General features: G+C 40.8%; 1 protein-coding gene across 1 annotated transcript in view; it reads left to right on the top strand.

The window, feature by feature from the left end:
* The first annotated feature begins 1,047 nt into the window (after positions 1-1,047).
* Positions 1,048-20,750, top strand: part of LOC104527732 (muscleblind-like protein 2) — a 32,780-nt gene continuing 13,077 nt past the window's right edge. The window contains exons 1-6 of the mRNA XM_010171530.2: positions 1,048-1,243; positions 2,398-2,661; positions 9,349-9,402; positions 10,069-10,222; positions 13,493-13,528; positions 14,938-15,032. Coding sequence (XP_010169832.2) covers positions 2,476-2,661; positions 9,349-9,402; positions 10,069-10,222; positions 13,493-13,528; positions 14,938-15,032 — 525 coding nt within the window. The 5' untranslated portion in view covers positions 1,048-1,243; positions 2,398-2,475. The remainder of the gene's footprint in view (positions 1,244-2,397; positions 2,662-9,348; positions 9,403-10,068; positions 10,223-13,492; positions 13,529-14,937; positions 15,033-20,750) is intronic.

Raw genomic sequence — 20,750 nt, 5'->3', positions numbered from 1 at the left:
GTTCTGCTATTGTGTGGTTCATTTCTAGCTGCCGGCTTATTTGGGAACTTAATATCTGACAAAACTTTCCTGAGATTTGTCCTGTTTTTCTGCATAGTTTTTCCTCATTTATAATTATAGCTTCACTCTCCAGAGTAAACATCAGCTCTGCAGAACTAAAGCACTTTCCAGGTCTGACTGTGGTCTGACCATGGTGATGTTCTGCCTCCACCCCCTCACGGAGCTGGTGGTAACAAACCCACCATTCTGTCTTGGTAGGGCTGCATTTTAGCATCACACAAGTGCTCTTTCTTCTGGTCATGACTTCACTGGCTCACTGTCGGAAAGGCATGAAACAGATTTTTAGACCCATATCATTCCTTCCAATCAAATTTTTTTGTAAGATGAACTCTAGCTAAGCCTGAATAATCCCTTTCTAAATATTGTGTCCAGCTGAGATTATAATATTTATTCTGCTTGCCACTGATGGCAGCTGAGCACACAAACATTCACAAAGGTGAGGTTTTTCGATGTGTGAGCCATAGTAACATATAATTGCAGGAGGTGGCAAAATACAGCATGCAAACAGATGGAAGTTGCCTGCCATGCTTTTTATATATACACTTATTAGAAATATGGCTTTAATATAGTTAATAATGCTTCACCCATGAAATCTGGTACTTTGAAAAATAGCCTGTTTTCCCAAGGAAAACAGATATTGAGAAAAAGCAATAAAGTCTATGTTATTTCTACTTTTACATGTGTAAATAAGCCTGCACTGTAAGCTCGACCTCCATAGAGATTCAGGTTCAAAGTATGACTCCCTTTGCATTGACAGCCTCTTTTCCAATAATAGAGCTATAAAGTGTGGTTCTTAGTATGCTGCTGGAATGTGTTACGTGATTAAAAGAAGAGAGTAAGCTGTGTGTTTTGCCAGCTGTTTGACTTTTTTTGATTAAGAAAACGAATCGGCGCCAGAAAGAACGCGCAAAAGACAACTAATAAGCTCTTGATTAAGAGGTTGGGGTTTTTTTTCATCTTGGTCTGTGTTTTCGTTTTGCAGCCCACATTTCCAGTGGGTCCCACAATAGGAACGAACACGGCTATTAGCTTTGCTCCTTACCTAACGCCAGTAACACCGGGAGTTGGCTTAGTCCCGACTGAGATCCTACCCACGCCGCCTGTCATTGTTCCTGGAAGTCCACCAGTTTCAGTCCCCGGTTCAACTGCTACCCAGAAACTCCTCAGGACTGATAAATTGGAGGTACTGTAGACATCGCCGTGACTAGAAATACAATCCTCTGTTAGGCTGTGGGAAAGATCCTGGAGGGAAGCAGTCTATTGTTCTAGAGAAACCATACTTAAATTTAGTTGCTACAAATCAAGACCTTGTAACCAGGCAGGGTTTCTACACTTGCAGCCAGTGGCAATTAAACACTGTTATTTTTAAGGTAGTGCATTCACTCAAATTAAATACACAGACATCAGTATGAATTTTCATCTTTCATGAAGTTCACCTCCTCCAAAATACCTCAGGTATCCATGCCTGTAAAGGTATGCCTTGATGAAATATCTAACAAGTATATTTTTATTGCAGTATTAATTCTGTCCTGGTTTTTATGCATTGATATCAGGGGAATTTTATATCCTTATGGATCAGCATTAGGGGAATGGTATAGCCCTTCGGCCTTGAGCTACAAATGGAGATGTCTAATGTTACCAACTCTGCAGCAGGGTGAAGTGGCAAGCCCCCAGCTGCGTGCAGAGCCTCCCTGGTGTTGATGGGTCTCAGCATGGCTGGGCTTAATGGAATCTGTGGTGAATGTCCTTTCCCAAAAGCCTAAGCACTACTGTCTAGAGCATGTTTCTTCTTAGGAAAATCAGCATCTTCATTCTGCCCATTTTAGAAAATTATTTTTAAGGAGGCTCCCCACTTTGTTTGTAGATTCCATAAAAAATACAGTGCACCTGATGCATATCTTCCACGGGTCTTAGCAAGAGGAACTCCTTCCCTACCAACGGAGTTGTAAGATTATAGAGTGTAGTCAGAGAGGAACTGAATATTTTGAGATTCCCAGCTAGTTTTGTGGGGGCAGTTTCTTCAGTAAGTATCCTTCCCAGGTATTTTCTGGACAGGAAAAAGGAAAGGCATTTGGGAATACTTTTGTTGCATATCAGGTTTATTTATCTGCCATACTGCAGAGCTACCTGAGGAGCCAAGCGTGTAAAGATAAAATAAATGCATTCCCCTTTCCCCTCTCCCAGAAGAAGATGAAGGGTTTATGAAACTGAATTTACTGAAAAAATTGACCTAACCGGGGAAGGGGGCACGTCTGTCTTTTGGGGGCGCGGGTCTCTCCCTGCCCTTCCGCATTGCGCCGAGCTCTTCCCCTGCAACGCCTGTTGTTTTGCATGTAGGTGTGCAGGGAGTTCCAGCGGGGAAACTGCGCGCGTGGAGAGACTGATTGCCGCTTTGCGCATCCGGCAGACAGCACAATGATTGACACAAACGACAACACCGTAACCGTGTGTATGGATTACATAAAAGGTCGTTGCATGAGGGAGAAATGCAAGTATTTTCACCCTCCTGCACATTTGCAGGCCAAAATCAAAGCGGCGCAACACCAAGCCAACCAGGCTGCGGTGGCAGCCCAGGCAGCTGCGGCAGCTGCGACTGTGATGGTAAGTGCTGGCATATATGGCTGCCTTTTTTTGACAGAAGCTCTTTGATGCCTATTTTGCTTCAATTTAATGCTGTTTGCTTATACTTTCTTTTCTCTTTTTGCCTCTTTTTTTTTTTTTGTAAAATACAAGAATTTATAAAATTATTACTGTTGCTTGATGGGAGGAAGCACTTTTTTTCTTTATGCCTTTATTTTAATGCTGTATTTCTATTCAAGACAGTGAAGCAAATGACACTCTATACCACTTCTGTTCTCTGCCTTGATTAAATGTTAAATTTGCCCCTAATATTTCCAAACGAAACCAAAACTGCTAAGTTTCAATGTCTCCTGGAGAACCTATGCTGTTTTAGCTCTTTGATGACAGATATACATGTGGAAATTTGGAAGAAAAGGAAGGAAAGCAAAGAGAGAGCTTTTACCTCAGAAATTGGTAGTAGAAAAGAAACCTGTATTAAGATTCATCTCACTCCACCTTAGATATCAGCCAGTTAGATATCTGAGCCTAGCCTAGCCACCTTGGTGTTACTTTATAGGTAGTGGAGAAAAGCCACCACGTTCATCTGATCTACCATTAGAGCCTGTCTGAGAGTAAGAAAAAACTGCCCTCTGTAGATACATATCTGTCCCCACTGACTAAATCATGTTGACTCTATTTTTCTGAACTTTGGTTAGATGAATCTCGCACCTAGAGACTTTTCTTGCCTCTTCCACTGTCATGGACAAGTTACTTGAATCATGGGGTTTTAAAAATAGTACACTAAAATGAGAATCATTAAGAAAAAGCATAGTAACTATAGTCAGAAGAGATTGAGGGCTTTCTATTTTCAGATATAACTGTTCAGAGAAGTCAGCCCATCCATTTACCAGTATTGGATCTTTTACAGTTTCTGCCAGGAAAGTTGATAAATTTAAATAGAGTGGTATTGATAAAGTTAAATAAATCACGCATGCAGGATCTGACTTGGGACATAAACTTGCTGGCAGCAAATCAAAGAATCATTGTCCTTGTTGCTCGCAGTGGACGAATAATTAAGCAGACATGGTTTGTGGACTTATGGGCAGTGCATGCAATAGTTGTAGACAATACAGTTATTCTCTGGGTAAAAAGCCTACCAGAAACACAATACAGTACAGTATATAACTACCCCAAGCTATTGTATTTAGCAAATTAGCAAAGACCAGACTTTTTGAGGGACAAAGGGTAAGTTATGCAAGAAAGTAAACCTCCAAACAGAAGAACATTTCTTAAGTCTTTTTTATTCTTTCTCTTATAGTATCCCCAGTCTGTTTCAAACAGGATGATTTTTGGTTAAACTTTCCTGTACTTGCAGAAATTGAATACCATCTGGAAATTAAAACAAAGTAGATTTTTTTTTTTTATTCTAATTAGCTTTTATTGTGCGATATTTATTGTCCATTTAGAGAACATAATATTTCTAGGCAGAACACTAAAGAAGAGAGGAGAGAGATGAGAGGATTCAATTTTTTGCACTTCAGTAATGATTGGATATATATCTTGTGATGTTAAATAAGCCATATTTGGAATTGCATTATCCTCAAAGCAAGATGAAGCATTTTCAGAAACACAGAATTGAAAAGGGGAAAACTTCTTTACAGTGAGGGTGATGGAGCACTGGGACAGGCTGCCCAGAGAGGTTGTGGATTCTCCATCTCTGGAGATGTTCAGAACGTGCCTAGATGCTTTCCTGTGCAACCTGTTGTAGAGAACCTGCTTTGGCAGGGTGGTTGGACTAGAGGATCTTCTGAGGTCCCTTCCAACCCTTACCATTCTGAGATTCTGTGATTCTGTGAAATGTTAGCATTCTAATATCTTGGGAGAAAAAAGCAGGGATTTGTAATTCCGGGTAACTTTTTACAGAAAAATATGTACAAAATTTTTAATGGCACATTTAGACTACCAAACAGAAAAGATTTTTTACAGTCCAACTATTTTCTGTTTAATATAGATTTGAAACAATCAGAGAGAATGAAAAATCACCAGAATGACAATAACAACAAATAAGTGGTAGAAAAGACACGTGCCTGCAAGGCAACCCAAGAATGACCAAGAAAACTCAGTTGGATCTAGAGAGCAAAAGTGAAGCAGAAATACAAATGCTTGCCTGTAGAGTTCACTTGCAGGATGCTCCTAGGTTGAAATCGTGTCCAAGAGATTTTCCTTCCTGGCTGAGGAGCTGATTGTTCTGCTGTGGTCCAGAGGGTGCTCGTATAGGTGAGCATTGTGGGTTGTGTTATAGCACTGTAGGCAAAGCTTGTAAGACCATTGAAGGTCAATGAATTCTGCAGCCTTAGAACCTAGGCAAAAAAGGGCAAAGACACTGTGAAAGAGGCTGTAGACCATGCATTAGAAGGCAGTGTCTTCTATCATTGTACTCAGGGAGCTCCAAATATTCATGTGGTGCATCAGAGAGTATAAAAAGTCATTGAAGAATGTGCAGCTTAAATTAAAATGTGAATTCGTAGCTGGGGTTGGAAAGGACATCTGGAGATCACCTAGTCCAACCCCCTGCTCAAGCAGGGTGAGCTAGAGCAAGTTGCCCAGGACGTGCCTAGTTGGCTTTTGGAAGGTTCCAAGGATGGAGACTCCACAACTCTTCTTGACAACCTGCTCTATGGTTAAATAATCCTTACAATAAAAACAAAAACAAAAACTTACATTTAAATGGATTTTTTTGTATTTAAATTTGTTCCCATTGCATCTTGTCCTGCCACAGGGCACCACTGGGAAGAGTCTGGTTCCATCTTTACTCTTCCATCAGGTATTTATATACACTGATGAGATACTCCTGCATCTTCTCTACTCCAGGCTGAACAGTCCCAGCTCTCTCATTGTTTCCTCATATGAGAGCTGCTCCAGTCCCTTAATCATCTTTGGGGCCCTTTATGGGACTGTTTCCTGGTATGACCATGTCTTTCTTGTACTGGGGTGCCCAGTCCTGGACATAGTGCTCCATATGCAGTGTCACCAGTGCTGAGTAGTGAGGAAGGTTCTCCTCCCTCGACCTGATGATGATGCTCTTCCTAAAGCAACCCAGGACACTGTTTATTGCCATTGCTGTGAGGGCACATTGCGGGCACATGTTCAACTTCGTGTCCACCAGGAAGGACCTCAGGAGCCTTTTCTGCCAAGTTGCTTCCTAGCTGGGCGGCCCCCAGCATATATTGGTGCCTGAGGTTGTTCCTCCCCAGGTGCCGGGCTTTGTTATATCCCCTCATTGAACTTAGTGATGTTCCTCTGTGCCCATTTCTCCAGCCTTCCCAGGTCCCTCTGAGTGGCAGCACATCTGTCTTACATATCAACCGCTCCTCCGAGTTTTACACCACTAGTGACTGGCCTCCAGCTGGACTTCGTGTTGCTGATCACGACCCTTTGAGCCTGGCAGTTGAGTCAATTTTCAGTCCACCTCTCTGTTTCCCATTTAGCTCGTACTAAGTTTGTCTGTGAGGATGAAAAGGGAGACAGTGTTGAAAAGCTTTCTGAAGTCAAGAGAAACAACATCTATTGCTCTCCCCTCACCCACCAAGCCGGTCTCATCGTAGAAGGCTGTCAGATTGGTTACTCACAGTCTTCCCTTCAGAAATCTATGCCAATGACTCCCCACCACCTTCTTGGCTTTCCTGTGTTTGGAGATGGCTTTCAGGAGGATTTGTTCAATCGCTTTCCCTGCAACCGAGGTGAGGTTGACCAACTTGTTATTCCTCAGACTTCCTGAGCTTTTTGAAGATAGGAGTGTCATTTACTTTCTTCCAGTCTTTGGGAACTTCCCCCAGTTGCAGTGACCTTTCAAAGATAATTAAGAGTGACCTTGCAGTGACATTGGCCAGCTCCCTCAGCACCCATCGGTGCATCCTGTCAGCTCCTATGGGTTTGTTTACATCCAGTTTGTTTAAATGTTCCCTAGCCTGATCCTCCTCTTTCTCCTAGGCAAAATCTTCTTTGGTTTGGACCTTCCCACTGGTCTCCCACTGGCCTGAAGGTCAGTCTTAATCAGTAAAGACTGAGGTGGAGATGATGTTCAGTACCTCAGCCTTTCCATGTCCTGTGTCACTAGGTGTCCTGGTTTTTAGCTGAAACAGAGCTGGGTTTCTTTGCAGCTTTGAAACTATCACACCAGGTCACTTGCCCCATTCAGCAGTGAGCCTGCATTTTCCTTGGTTTTCCTTTTGTTGCTGATGTACTTGGAGAAGCCCTTCTTTTTGTCCTTCACATCACTTGCCAGATTCAACTCCACGTGGTCTTTGTCTCTCTTAACCCATCCCTGCATGCTCAGGATGTGTCCATGTTCCTCCTGAGGCATCCATCTGTCCCTGCTTCCACCTCTTGTGTGCTTCCCTTCTTGCATTTGAGTTTAGTTGGGAGCTCCTCGCACACCCGTGCAGGCCTCTACAGTGTGAATCTTTCTTATATTCCAGGAGACATTATAGCGTACCAATGTGACATAGGGCAGACAAATACTGTGCCTCAGTATGTTTCATCATTTTTATTATTATCTTTATTTCCTTTCCATAGCTTTTTCCTTTCCAGTGTGTAGCTATTGATTTTTTTTTTTTTTTTTTTCATTAGTTATATAGAGCATTAAACGTTGGGCAGGAGATTACCTGATGCAACAGAACGAGGCAAAGGAAGTTTTACTATCAGGACAAAATAAAAGAAAATATGTGGGTGGGAGAGGAAAACAGACAGCCAGTCTGAAAGCCTGAAAAAAGGGGGAGACTACCTGGAAACAAGGTTGATTAGGAGGTCTAGAAACAGCTCAAGTTAAAGCCTTCATCTTGAGTATGCTATGGGACTGAACTTGCTGTGGAAGGTGTGGGGAAAGCCAGCAAAAAGCTTCAAAATAAGGATATGAGGTTAAGAAGAGCATGGAGAAGAAGTGGAGAAAGGCAGTCATAAACAAAGAGATACTAAGTTAACGAGTGAGATCAGATAAGATCTGTATTTGGATAATAGAGGTAATTAACCGAAACACTTTACTCTTAATGATGTTGATTTGAATTTGTGGGCTTCATCATTACATAACGCTGAATTCAGTTGTAATGCTTCACCTCTGTGTAGACTTCCATCCGCGGTGGATGCAGGGTGGATCTGAGGCTGTGCCCCATGCAGACAGAGTGATGTCCCCCACGGGGGTGCCCATGGCGGGTACCACACGTCGGCTGCACGGCGCCCAGCTTAGGTGCAGGAAGGCTCTCCAGATCCTCACTTTGCACGAGGTGTTTCTTGTTATGTCTGAGTCTTGGATCCAGACAGATGAGCAGATCCTGTAGATCAGGGTATGTAATCCAGAAATGTGCTGAAGGAGAGAGATGAGGAAGGCACTGGGAAGCCTCAGGCAACGTAGGTGCCACAAAGCCAGGAACAAGGAATAGGGAAAGCGAGGCCTATCCTGCAAAATACCCTGTTGGCACTGGCTAATCTTGTGACCATACGCTGTTTGTAGGCATTTTGTGCCTTGTCCTCTCTTCTCTTTTTCACTTTTGTTCCCTATTTCCACATATTGCTGTCAAGATAGGCATAATCTGTATATCCTAAAAAGAGCTAAATATCAGCCTGTGTTTAAAAATCAAAAGTAAAAATTCTGATTTCTAAGTAAAGCTTCCTTTCCTTTCTAAAGGTTTGTTAGAATTGTTTACGCTATAAAACTTGAAAGTAATATTTTATATGAGAAGATTTTTTACAGAATGCCAGCATATCAGCCATAAGTTTGAGCTTATCGTGGAAGTATACATAAACATATATGCCTATGTACTATGCCTAAATATTTTCTTTTTAAAAAATTAATAATGCTGGACTAGTATCATAACTTATACGTTAATGTTTGCATATGAACCAAGAGCAATATTTTTACTCCCTGCTCCTGAAGCTAGTACTGAAGGTTGTAGCAAAATTTAGAAAACTTGTTTTAAATTCTGAAAGTCTTTTTTCCCTCTCAATGTAATGTGGTAAGTTACAAGGAAAAAAAAAATGTACAAAAATGAGCCAGCTGTAGGGGAGAAAAAAAAAAGGAATTAATGATAAGTTAGTATAACTAGACATATTGCTTATTCTGCTTTGCATTGGAAAAGGAGAACCTCTCTCATTTTGAACCCCAAATCTGTTGAATTGAGGCACTTTTCTTAATTAAAAGACGCTCACCTTGCAAGCACTGATATTAGTTGTGTTTGTAATGCTTTACAACTTTCACTAGTGCTTTGTATTTGAAAATGTAGCCTTCCAAATTGATTTTTCCGCTTTAAAATGTGACTTAACTAACTTATCAGGAATTCTTATAGGCATATCCTTAAAACTTTCTGCATCTCTGTGAAGTGTTTATACGATGCTTAATAGTGTCTGCAAGCTGCTGTTTTACTCAACTTTCCTGAATTTCAAACATCTATATTTTACTCTCTTATATGCTTTTAACTAAGGTATAGTAGATGCATTTTTGCTTCGGTACTAATTCGAAATGTAATATTCATTTCTTTAGAAGACATTTTTGTTGTTGTGCATGCCTAGTGTTTTGTATGTTGTATATTGCATTCAGAATATTTTTTTCCTTCTCACCTATCCACAAATGCAATGCCGTTCCCATGATGCACCTCTGCTTGCTGTTTACCTGTATGTTAATTCGCTTGAATCCCATTGGCCCACTGCCATCATGTGCTCGCTGCCTGTTATTAAAAGACTCAGTCGACTGCCAAAGCAATGAAGCGACCTCTCGAAGCAACTGTAGACCTGGTACTTTGACCTTTCACCTTTTGCTTTGCATGTAGCTTTTCTTTTGGTTTTTGTTTTTGTTTTTTTCTTCAGAGAAGCAACTAATGAAATTTGTATCGCTTTACATTTGAACATCAACCGGAAATGATTTCATATACTTGTTAATTTACCAGAAACTCTATTTATCCATCTCATTCTCATACGTAATAAACGCAGACGATTTAGTTTGGTTCCTAACATGGTTTCATTTTTTTAAATATCCTCTCATGAAAAGTCGAATTGAGATAAAACTGCTTCTGTAATTGAAAACGCTTAACGTAATCCATTAATCTGTATAATAATACGAAATGATATTTAAATCTAAAAAAGAAAATACTTGGCAATGAAACACAAGTGGTTTTTTCTCCCTATAATATTTGAAAACCTGTTTAAAAGCAATGCCATTTTCGTTGCTTTAAAGGCCTTTCTTTTCAGTAGTTGTGCTGCTACAGTTTTAGGTTAATAGTACCACGCTTTTGCTATCAATAACAAAATTTCACTCATTTTACATTGCTGTGCTTTGAGTTAATATGCATGGCAAGGCATCTTTAGCTGCTTTAAATAAAATGATAAGTTTTTGTATTTATGTATATATTATGGACAACGTTTTAAAAATGACACTGTTCTAACTAGCTCTCTTATTTACAGGCCTTTCCTCCTGGTGTTCTTCACCCTTTACCAAAGAGACAAGCACTTGAAAAAAGCAATGGTGCCAGTGCCGTTTTCAATCCCAGTGTCTTGCACTATCAACAGGCTCTTGCCAATGCTCAGTTGCAGCAACATGCAGCATTTATCCCAACAGGTATGTTCTACCCAAATTGAACCAATTTTGTGTTCCTTAGGTAGCCTCCGTGTCAGGCAGTTGCACTTGACAAAAGGTTTTATTATGCTCCCTGCCCTACTTGAGGTGAAGTCCGCGCAGATGTTTACACGTTATTTTAATTCTTCCTGCAAAGTATGAGAATTCAAGCAGAAATTTCAACATGCCTTTAGCCTGCTTTTCACATTCATAGCCTCGTTCATCACTGTCCCGGGTTTGCCCTTTTTTCCTGCCTTAAATTGGCTGTATTTTGGCTTGCATCTGCCAGTGCTTTCCTAGGCGACGAGAGGGCAAAGTTTCGCTAACAAAAATGCTGGGAAAAGCATCGTGCTTCAGAGATGCTGCGGTGGCCGGGGCACATCCTCCTGCCCCCTCAGGTGCTGTTTTGTTTCCCTCTGCTGATTACCCCAGAGACGCACGAGCGGAGCGAGAAGGGGTGCACCAGCCATAACCTTCCAGTCCATACCTGCGTGGAAGAACCGGCAAAACACTTCACTCCCCGCAACTGCACTGAAGGGCTTTGAGGCACCAGATGCATTTTTGTGGTTTTCATTTTGGAATGCCACCAGTACTTTTCCCAGCATTGGTGATCTGAAGACGAGTGAATGCAATCTGCATTTCAGTGCTCGGAACTCTGTAAAAATCAGAGCATTCAGAGACTGCTTGAACTGCACCGTGGCTGGTGGCAGGGCTTCTCTTTAACGCTGCGAGAGAAAGAATGTGCTAGGTGCTTGTGTAAACAATAACAACATAACCCTCTAAATTATGTTAGTCACCCCCACTCCAAGCTTCCCAAAAGTAAATATCCTGCCTAATGAATTCTGTGATTCCATTTGTAATTAACAAATCACATATTTTAGTATCAGAATCTTATCTAATGTGAATTTCCAGAATAATTTAAAACTACTTGTTTGCAGATACGCTTGACATTTCAGTGATGTTATTTTAGTTTATAGAAATAATGTCGGTTAAACAAGGAATGAAACACAACACTCGATTTCCCAATCTATCAGCATTCCCATATGTTTTTAAAGATAAAAACAAAACACAGATGGCTTTGACTTCATGGAATTTTGCTATAAGGCCTGAGTAACAACCTTGGAGCCTGCCCCTGTATTTATAATAGTATGTTATAGTATGCCGTATTTTTAGCACATTAATGCACCAGAATATCTGTGGCAGAAAACATACTGACATTTATGGGAGTGTTTGAAAAAAATAAATAAATTGTGAGACTGCCTATTTGGACATGAATGGAAGATTGCCCTGTGCTTACAAGCTTACAGAAATTTCCACAAATTTATTTTATATCATAACCCTGAGAATTTGCAATATGATGTGCATTATCCCTTCTCTTAAGCACTCCTTTTCAGGGCTTATTGCTATTATGTGCAATTGCCAAGGATTTTAAATTAAAATACAGTAGTTCAAACCTTTTTCAGTGAAGTAGCATTTGGATATTTTCCAGACTTTTGGAGTGCTCATGCTTCCTTCAGTAGCTTATTCGTTGTGCTTTTTTATTGTCCATCCCTCTTTCCAACTAATAGTTGTAATTATAGTTTTACTTGCAAATTTCTGATGATAGGAAGGGTGGATCTGAGAACCAAACCTTAAGGGCCAAGTCATTAACAGGCCCAAACCAAGTACATGAAAAAAGAAGAAACAGAGGGATAACACAGCAGATGGAGCCCAGAGTGGGAAACCTTTCTCATGGTGCTGAACCTCCTGCTCTTTGTGAACGTCATCAGCACCTAGAAAGGGTGTTAGAGAGGAGAGTGGGGTATGGGAGGAGGTTAGGAAAGGGGGAACTCCTTCTATATGAGCAGGTGTCATGAGCTTTTTGTTAAAGATGCTACATCTTATATTCCCATCTTTCCTGGGAAGGTTGGATTTGGTGGGTGTGAGGACTGTCATGCCACCCAGGTCTAAGGAGCAGTGCATGACATTACCTGTTGGATTTGTAATCATACAAATGATTATGTGGTATTTTCTGAACTGGTATAATTTTCAAATGTGTTCCTTGTGTGTGTGTGTGTGTTTGTGTTAAGTTAAATTTTAAAACAAGTTTTGTTGCTGGAATATATATAAAACTTAATTGTTTTATATAACTTCTCTGCTTTCTTAACCACTTGCTCCCCTAATAAAAAGTGTGGGGCTTGACTTAGCATGGCTTACCTCCAAAGTTCTGCACTTTGTTTGTTTTACATCAGTTTGATTGCTTTGTCACCTTCTCCTTATTGTTTGGTGAATGATCTTAAAAACAACAGGTCTTTTCTCTCTTCCCATTGGTGTTTGTTAGTGTTTCTGTAGCCTCTAGAGGAGGAACTTTGTGTATTCTCTGGGGACTGTTGGGTAAGGTCATTCATAGTTACACTGCTGCTGCAATCAATGGTACAGTAAGGCGCTGCTGTAGTAATTAAGCAGGAATACAGGAAGCATATTTGACTTTGCATCAAGTATGCATGTATGTGGGACTAGTCTCCTTACCTGCTCACCTCCACCAGCTTGCTACACACACTGTACTGAAAACATGCAATTTTTTTTTCATTTGGTCTTCCCAGCAAGGTTAAAGGTGGATCAGGCACCAAAACTAAATGGCTGCAGGCGAGCAGTCTTTCCAGAGTGTCTCTGAGGTGTGGTGGGAGCGTTTTGCTGAAACCTTAAACACTTGGAGGCATTTAGCTTGAGGACTTGTCACAGTAGTATTTTCCTTGGTTAGAAGCACCTCTCCACCTCAGGTGTTATGTTGAGAGCAAGTACATTAACATCAAATGCAAATTCGGTAAAGCCCCTGCGGAGCAGTCTCAGCTGATTCCATTTTAACTTCTTTCTCTGCTACACATAAAAAATTGGTGAATGTTGATCTGTGTAACGTTAAGCTGAGTTACACAATGAGTTCTAAAATCCCCAAGTAATGTGATATTTAACCAAAGGTATTTCTGTAAACAAAAACCTGTTGCTGCAAAAGTACTAAGTGAAAGGATAAAAGTACTAAATAAAAAAGTTTATGAAGCATCTGGTATATACACAGAAACATACCAAAAGTCACACAGTGGACTCAGGTAGGAGTTCAGTAAGAACCTAAACACCTATTTTGTGTTAAAGCAAAGCTATGAATGACCTTACAGTTTCATTTAACTAACTTACTTCTCTGTGGTTATGCTTGAATCTCACTTTGAATGTTAACTCTAAACGGCTAACCTGTTTCTTCCCTTTATCCACTTTTTTCACCTATCATTGCATGACACGCAGGGTCAGTTTTGTGCATGACACCCGCTACCAGTATTGGTAGGTTCCAAATTTCTTTATTGATCTCTTTTTATACTGTATATGATGTATATTCACTTGTTTCAAAAATCCTAGGCAAGATTTAGACAATGACTAGAATTAAAGGTTCGCTTGTCCTTTTGGTTGTACTGTGCAGAGTGTTTAGATGTATAGATGGAAGCTGCAGTTTAGATGCGATATCACCTGCTATAACAACTACACTGCAAAAGCATAATGCCATGAATTCCAGTCTGCTTTTCAGTTTTCAAAGTTTTATTTCTCTTTATATTTTATATTGTCTAGTACTATAAAATCATAAAATAATGGAAAATGCCAGCAAATTTCATCAGTGTTTTAAAGTTTCATAGTGGTGTGCCTATTTCTCCTTTTTGCTGTGTGTTAGAAAGTTTTATCAGCGTTTCCCAGAAATGCCTGCTTTGATCCACAGAGGTTCTGTTGAAACCCATGATCTGAATGTTGCTCCTCCTTTAAATATATTTGAAGCTTGGAATTAACTTTTTGGGCATTAAAAATGGAAGTCCAGTGCAACAGCCTCTATGACAGAAAAGTAATCTTTCTAGTTTTCTATAGCCCTATCCCAGTGTTTTTTGGGGGTTTTTTTGTGGGTCTACTCAGATAAGCAGTTAAAATATCAAGCCTTTAAAACATCAAGTTAATAATTCTCCCATGAAGATGCTGATTAAAATTCAGTCTTAAAATGAGCAAAAGTGGCGACTTTCACAAAATCGACCTTGGCTTTTTAGATCAAACAAAGTAGTATTTAAATCAGGAAAATTATTATCATCCTTCTCCTGACTGTTGCCTCAAAGCAGATGGTAATTTAACTGATAAAGTCTTAACAGTTATGCAGTGCTAGTAGAAAAAATGCATTAATTGGATTATAAAGGAGGACAGCAAGTATCTGGCTTACTTCAAAATGAAGATACATGAAAATAATTCGTTTTCTAATTGTGTTGAAAAATTAAGATAAACATTTATCAGTTTCCTTCCCAGTACAATTCACTGTATTTTTTTTAGTAGAAATTTATTTTGGAGTGCACTGGGGGAAAACAAATAGCCCATGTAACAATTCTCAGGTAATGGGCTATGTTGGTAGAGACCTCGTTTGCAGGAGTAACCCTGTACTTAAGAGACAGCACTCACACTTTGAATGGTCCTTGCTCTTTTTTCTGGGAATCGCTGATTGTGTTGACAACCTTCCTTTAATTGTACTTGTAATAAGCTATTTTCCCTTTTTTTTATTTCTCCGCCACGCTTTCTCGCTTTGCACTGTGATTGCATGCCATCTGCCGGTTTAACCCATGACGATGGCTTGCCGCTCTTGATATTCACCATGCCAAAAATACCACTTCTCTTACCATAATGCTGCACCCTCCTGTTCATTGCTTCCATGGTTCCCCTCCTGAAAGTACCCATGATGCACAACGCTACGGCCGCCACTGTCTCTGCAGCAACAACTCCTGCAACAAGTGTTCCCTTCGCCGCAACAGCCACAGCAAATCAGGTTTGCTCCTTTTAAAGCTTTCTTTCACAAGAACCCAAACTCTAAATGAGTGCTGAGATTTTTATTTTAATTTTTTTTTTTTTAAACAAAAAAAATTCTCCCGGAGAATTTTTTTTTTTTTTCTGTGTTTACCCCATCAAATTTTACTTTTATTTTTAAGTCGTTTATAGCAAGTGTTTGTGGGACAGGTTGCACTTATTTAGAGTTAACATTTGTTGCAAATAATGATGTAGCTGTGTTTTGTGTTGCAATGTTTGTACCTAATTACTGTGTAATTAACCCACCCGGAGTTAGAATCACCATAGTACTGGACTACTTACAAAAGTCTATTATTAACTCCTAAGCTCAAAAGAAAGATCATCACAGGTTTCAAGAGGTTCAGGTGTGTTGGCGTAGCCTTCTCCATGAGTGTCTGGAAGTGACTAATTCGTAAGCTGTCTAAAATCACAAGCGGCACAAGATAGCTGAAAAAAAAAATCAGGGAGAAACAAAATGCAATGTTTTCTGTAAATGCTAGTGATCAAAACAGCACTCGAGGTATTTCTGACTATGCCTGCTTTATATTTGAAAGTGTATCTTTAACCTGGGAATTCTATGTCTCTGAGGGAGGGCTTTGTTACAAAGAACCCCCAGCGTCATTGGCAGAGGCAGGCTAGGAAAGGTGATGCTTTCTCCTTTTCTTCTGCCGTTTGTTATGTTAATGGCAGTTTTCATTTTGTGAGGGTTTCCTCCTCCTCCTGTAGAACCTGTTTCCCAAGGGAGAGGCATCTGTTGCAGCTCAGAGTGTGTAGCCTTGACTCCTCCATTGGGGCTGTAGAGATTCCCACCCCAATGCACCCTGCATCTGCCCTAAGAGGGGTTTGCACAGCAGTTGGTTCGCTCTGGCTTTTCTCTTGCCTCAGGACCATGCTCAGGCACTTTCACCTGAGAGCTGTTTTCCCTCAGCTTTTGAGAGGTCAAACTGAGGAGGAAGCAAGCAGATTTGCTCATCCAGAGAAATTAAAGGTCTATGTTCCCATTGCTTTTCCTGGGGTTGCTCCTGGCCAGACCGACAAGCTGCAGCAGACCTCGCTTGCCTGTTGATTCATTCTCCTCCACCTGCCAAGGAATAACAGAGAAATCAGTGAAAATGTTTTGCTCAATAATGTTATACCAGCAGATTATTTTTTTTTTTTTTTTACTGTTGGTCCCAAAATTATTGAAGCATCCTGTGGAAAAATAGAAGTTGCCACAAGAGTTTATTTATAATAATTTAGGAAAAATATGCTACCTCTGAAATACACTCTGCTTTCTTAAAGAAACACAAACTGGTCCACTTTCTCTGTTTTTTTTGTAAGTCTCATTTGCCAACATTGTGATGTTTGTGCTTCTAGCATTTTTATCAAAAGAGGGTTGTAATTTTCTATGTTCTTTTCTGAGAACTAGCTTGTTTTAATGAAAAAATGCTTGGGACAAGGAGGAAAGTGCAGCAGGAAAATGGTGCATTTCACTGTCCTTTACAGAACAGCATCTGCAGCAGAGAATTCTTTGGTGGTATCTATTGTAGTTTTGGTATCCCAAAGTGGTGACAGAGGAACTTGAAGGTGCTAAGGGACTATGAGGAGACTGGGAGGTTTGGGAAGGGGGTTAGCTGAGGACCCTCTCCAGCACGGGAGTGCTGCCAGGGCAGCTCCACTACCAGCACTCTTGAGCGCCAGAGGGGCCGACTGTGGCTGAGGCAGAATGAATAAATACGTGTACACCTACAAAAGGACCAGTAGGACCAGTAAGCAGTTTTTTCTTTCTTCTTTTTTCTTTTTTTAGTTAATGAGAATACTTTCACAGGAGTAACTAGTGGCACTGGCGAGACACAGGTGTGCCTTAATGCACTTTCTCATCTATCAGGACGGCAAGCAGAGCCCCCCCTTTACCAGTGCAGATTTTGTTTGCATTGGAGGAGTACAGCATTTTAAATTTAACAGGAGTTGTAAAAGTGTCTGTATTTATTTAATTGCATATATATGTGTGTGTGTATACATGTAACTCCGTGCTGAAATGAAAGGACAGTTTAACACAGGGATGGGTTTCTACTTGTTTAACTTCAGCCATTTGGAAGTTCCGCATCCAGTTCGTCTGCTTTTCTAGAAGTCCATGTTAGGGCAAGGTAAATTGCCCTGGAGGGTCCTGCCTCTTTCTCCTGCCCGTGGAAGGAGCATAGGTGCGTAACTGAAGCTCTGCACCAGTGCATGTGGAGGATGAGTCCCACCCCAGCAGCTTTTCTCGTTGGCTTTTGTAGCGTGTGCTATTGGCTGTCTTGTTTCTTCTCGCTCCTGGCTTTTAGTCATTGCAAATCTTTAAAAGCTACTGTAAAATACTGGGTATTTGAAAGTAGAGAAAGTAGTAGTAGTTGCTATTTCTTTATAAGAGGCAAATCTCCAAGTCTGCTGTTTATTTATGACTTCCTAAGAGTTGGAGACAAAACTACAACATTGCAAAAGGCCCCATAGTAACTATGTGGTCCTAACTCTCAGTATTTCTCTAGCCCAAGAAACACAGAAACAGCAGGTAATTAACTTGGGTTAAGACTTTGTTCATAGTCATAACATCCTTTGTTTGTGTCCCCTTGTATGGATTTAAACTCTCCTGTGTATTTCAGGAAGACTTTTTTATTCCCATCAAGATAAAATTTCTTTTCCTGGTCTGTGCCACACTTCGTTACATATCAGTGGGATACGGTTTCTTCATTCCAGTGTCTCTACTGCACTTTTTAAATCAACCTGCAGCCTCCAGCCCATCCCATTTCAGCTTTCATGGCTTCTCCTTGTAATGCCAAGCATGAAAAGAAAGTCGTAGCAGGACTTAATCATGTTGCTCAATATCATTTGGCTTAGTATTCTGGCCTGGGAAAAAATTCTTGGACTTCCTTGGGTAGAGTGTGATGATCCCAGTGTCCTTGAAGCACCAGTGGAAGGAAAAGTCAACATCTGAAAAATTAGAGAGTCTCAGCTGATGACTAAAAAAACCCTAACAACTTTGTTGGGACCAGTATATTATTTAGTATGTGCTCTCAGCTTGTATTTTGAAAAAAGGTGAACCGTGTCTCATGTCTTCTGTATGTCATTTCTTTCTGAAAATAACATGAGTAGCAGCTCAAAATGTGCCTGCATTGACACACACACGGTCATGCTTGGCCAGCAGCTCTATATGTTGTGTGTTCAATTTATGGTAGGAGGCACTTGAGAAGACTGTATAGGGTTAAAGGCTATGCTGTAGTATATCCATCAGAGTGACACCAGTTAAGAGTGTATGGAAAACTGGAAGTCTCTTGCTTTTCATGACTTATGAGAGTTGGGTTGTAAAACCAAACTAATTTTCGTGCAGAGAGAAGGAGAATCATTTTGGCTCAGTGCAATGAAAACAGGATGGAGGAAAAGTGCTTTATCATACCCTGTTTTACAAATTCTGATTAAAAACTGACTCAGTTGATGCAAGAGCTGGTGGTGTTGCTGTTCACTGCATGTGGACATCTTGTGAGGGGGTGTCCCTGGTTACTCTAGCTGCTAGTCTGTGATATGAGAGAGGATGTGGTGGGGGGGTGGGTTGGGCTTCAGCTTGGGATTTTCAGTGAAAGGCAGGTGGACTTCCAAAGGTACGTGGAGAGCCCAGGAGCATGACCAGTCAGAGGTGAGAGGTCCTCACCCTTTTCCTCTTCCCCCTTCACAACTGCTCCAGCCATTCCCACCAGAGTGGGGCTGGAAGCCACAGCTGCTTAATCTTGCTTCAGGGTTAGATCCTTAATGAACTTACATTCAGTTGTTGTTTGGGGATGCTGACAACATTTTATTGGAGAACTGAACCAGCAAAGTTCCAAGAAATGTGAAATGACGGTGAGAAGCAGCGTTAGGGCATGAATACGGAGGGTTTGGTCCTAGCTCCCTCTAGTGCATGCACATGGGCATCCCACATGGGCATCCCACATCTTATTTAAAATATTAATACAGTAATTACGTGTAAATATATACTTCAGAGGTCTTTAACACAGCTTTTAATTATTACTCCTGCAGCTAGTGAAATAGCAGTACTCGAGCAAGCAAGGAACTTGTTACCCACTCAACGTAGCTCACAGGTAGTCATCAGATTTCACAGGTTGTGGTCTCTCCTAACGTTGTGCGAGAGAGTTGTTATTCTGAATTTTGGGACTGGATTTCAATTTTGAATAATGCCAACACTTGTTTTGGGGAGCTATAAATTTCTAAGTAGAAAGCCTTACTATTGCTTCATTTACATATATGCATTGGTGAGTCCTACAAGGATTAAAAGGTTAGAACTCAGCCCAAAATAAAGACCCCTAAGTCTTGGTGTCTGAGTATGGGCATCTACATGCAAGCAAGAAGTTTAAGTGCCCATTGTAGACTGTGAAGGTTATCATCAGAGTGAGATGAAGACTGGAGAATAGTCTGTCTCACCCTTCAAAAGTCATGCAGGGCTTGGTTCAGTTGCCTAAACATGTGTCTACTGACATTTATGATTGTCCTAACCTTGGATGTCTAGGTTATCCAAGACATTTTGACAAGCTTGGCAGATGCAATTCAGGATCTATAGACAAATCTGCATGCTTCTGAACTGGTAGCTGGACAACAGGCAGGAGACGTTAGTCTAAATGGTGCTAAAAGCCTGGTGAGCAAACGACCTGTGCCAGCAGTGGGTGATCACATGAAGTGATCTCCAGGCTCCGTTGGCTTGCTGACTAGATTGTGTCACCCCAGTGACTGCAATGGAGGTTAGACACCAGCATTTCTGTGTCTTAATCTGTGTCCTCAAACTCTGTGGGTGCTTCCTTAGTTCTTGGTTATTACAGGGCAATTATCAAAGTCCAAATTATTTGAAAGAAAATAGTCTTGCTCACATCACTGCAGTACAGAACAGTATGTGGCTTTTCTTTTTCTGTAGCAGTGAAAATGGACCAAAGACTGACAGTATAAAAATAGCATTACAGAGGATGCTGTTTAAAGATGTTGTATAGTGCCAACATTATTCTACTGGTTATGTGCCCTTTAACCAAGAAGGAAAAATAAAAAGGCAGATCCAGTAGAAAAATGAAATACTCACAGGCCATGTCTGAAAGGAAATATAAGATCAACAGGCTGCTTCATGCTAAGGCTTGTGATTATCTAGCACAGCTGTTTAAAATTATGCATTACTGTTCACACTAAATTAGGTGGCAATTATGCAGCTATTAATTATGAAATCATTCATTAGCCTGCAGTTTTGTCGAAATCTGTAAAAATACAATGACGTGAAAATAAAATAGTTATGTTACAGAGTGCCACAAACAAAAGGACAATTGAAATATTTGCCCCGTAATTCAAAAACTAGTTAACGCAGCATAGAATACAAACATGTTTAGTGGGGATGTGAGATGCCATGCATGGCAGCTCTCTCAGGAGGGAAGGGAGACAGGACGTGCAGCAACAGATCACCTCTCCTTGCCAAGGTGCTTGCAGAGACAGCCCCCACTCTCAAAGGAGGCAGATTCTCCTTAGACCAAAAATGTCACGTGGCTCCTACTCGCACGCTATTTTCTTCTTCTGCATAAAGCAAAAGTGCCAGTTGCTCCTTCTTGCAGGTATTTCCTGGTGTTCCCAAAAAGGGCTTCCTCTCCAATCTACCTATCTAACTCCAGGAAGCCTTCTGGCAGAGCAGAGGGCTGTCCTCAGCGCTGCTGACAAGACTTTCTCT

Source organism: Antrostomus carolinensis, unplaced genomic scaffold, assembly GCF_000700745.2.
Source record: "Antrostomus carolinensis isolate BGI_N321 unplaced genomic scaffold, ASM70074v2 scaffold1047, whole genome shotgun sequence".
NCBI classification, from domain to species: domain Eukaryota; kingdom Metazoa; phylum Chordata; class Aves; order Caprimulgiformes; family Caprimulgidae; genus Antrostomus; species Antrostomus carolinensis.
The sequence above is the reverse complement of the archived record's forward strand: the minus strand, read 5'-3'. Positions and strand labels throughout refer to the sequence as shown.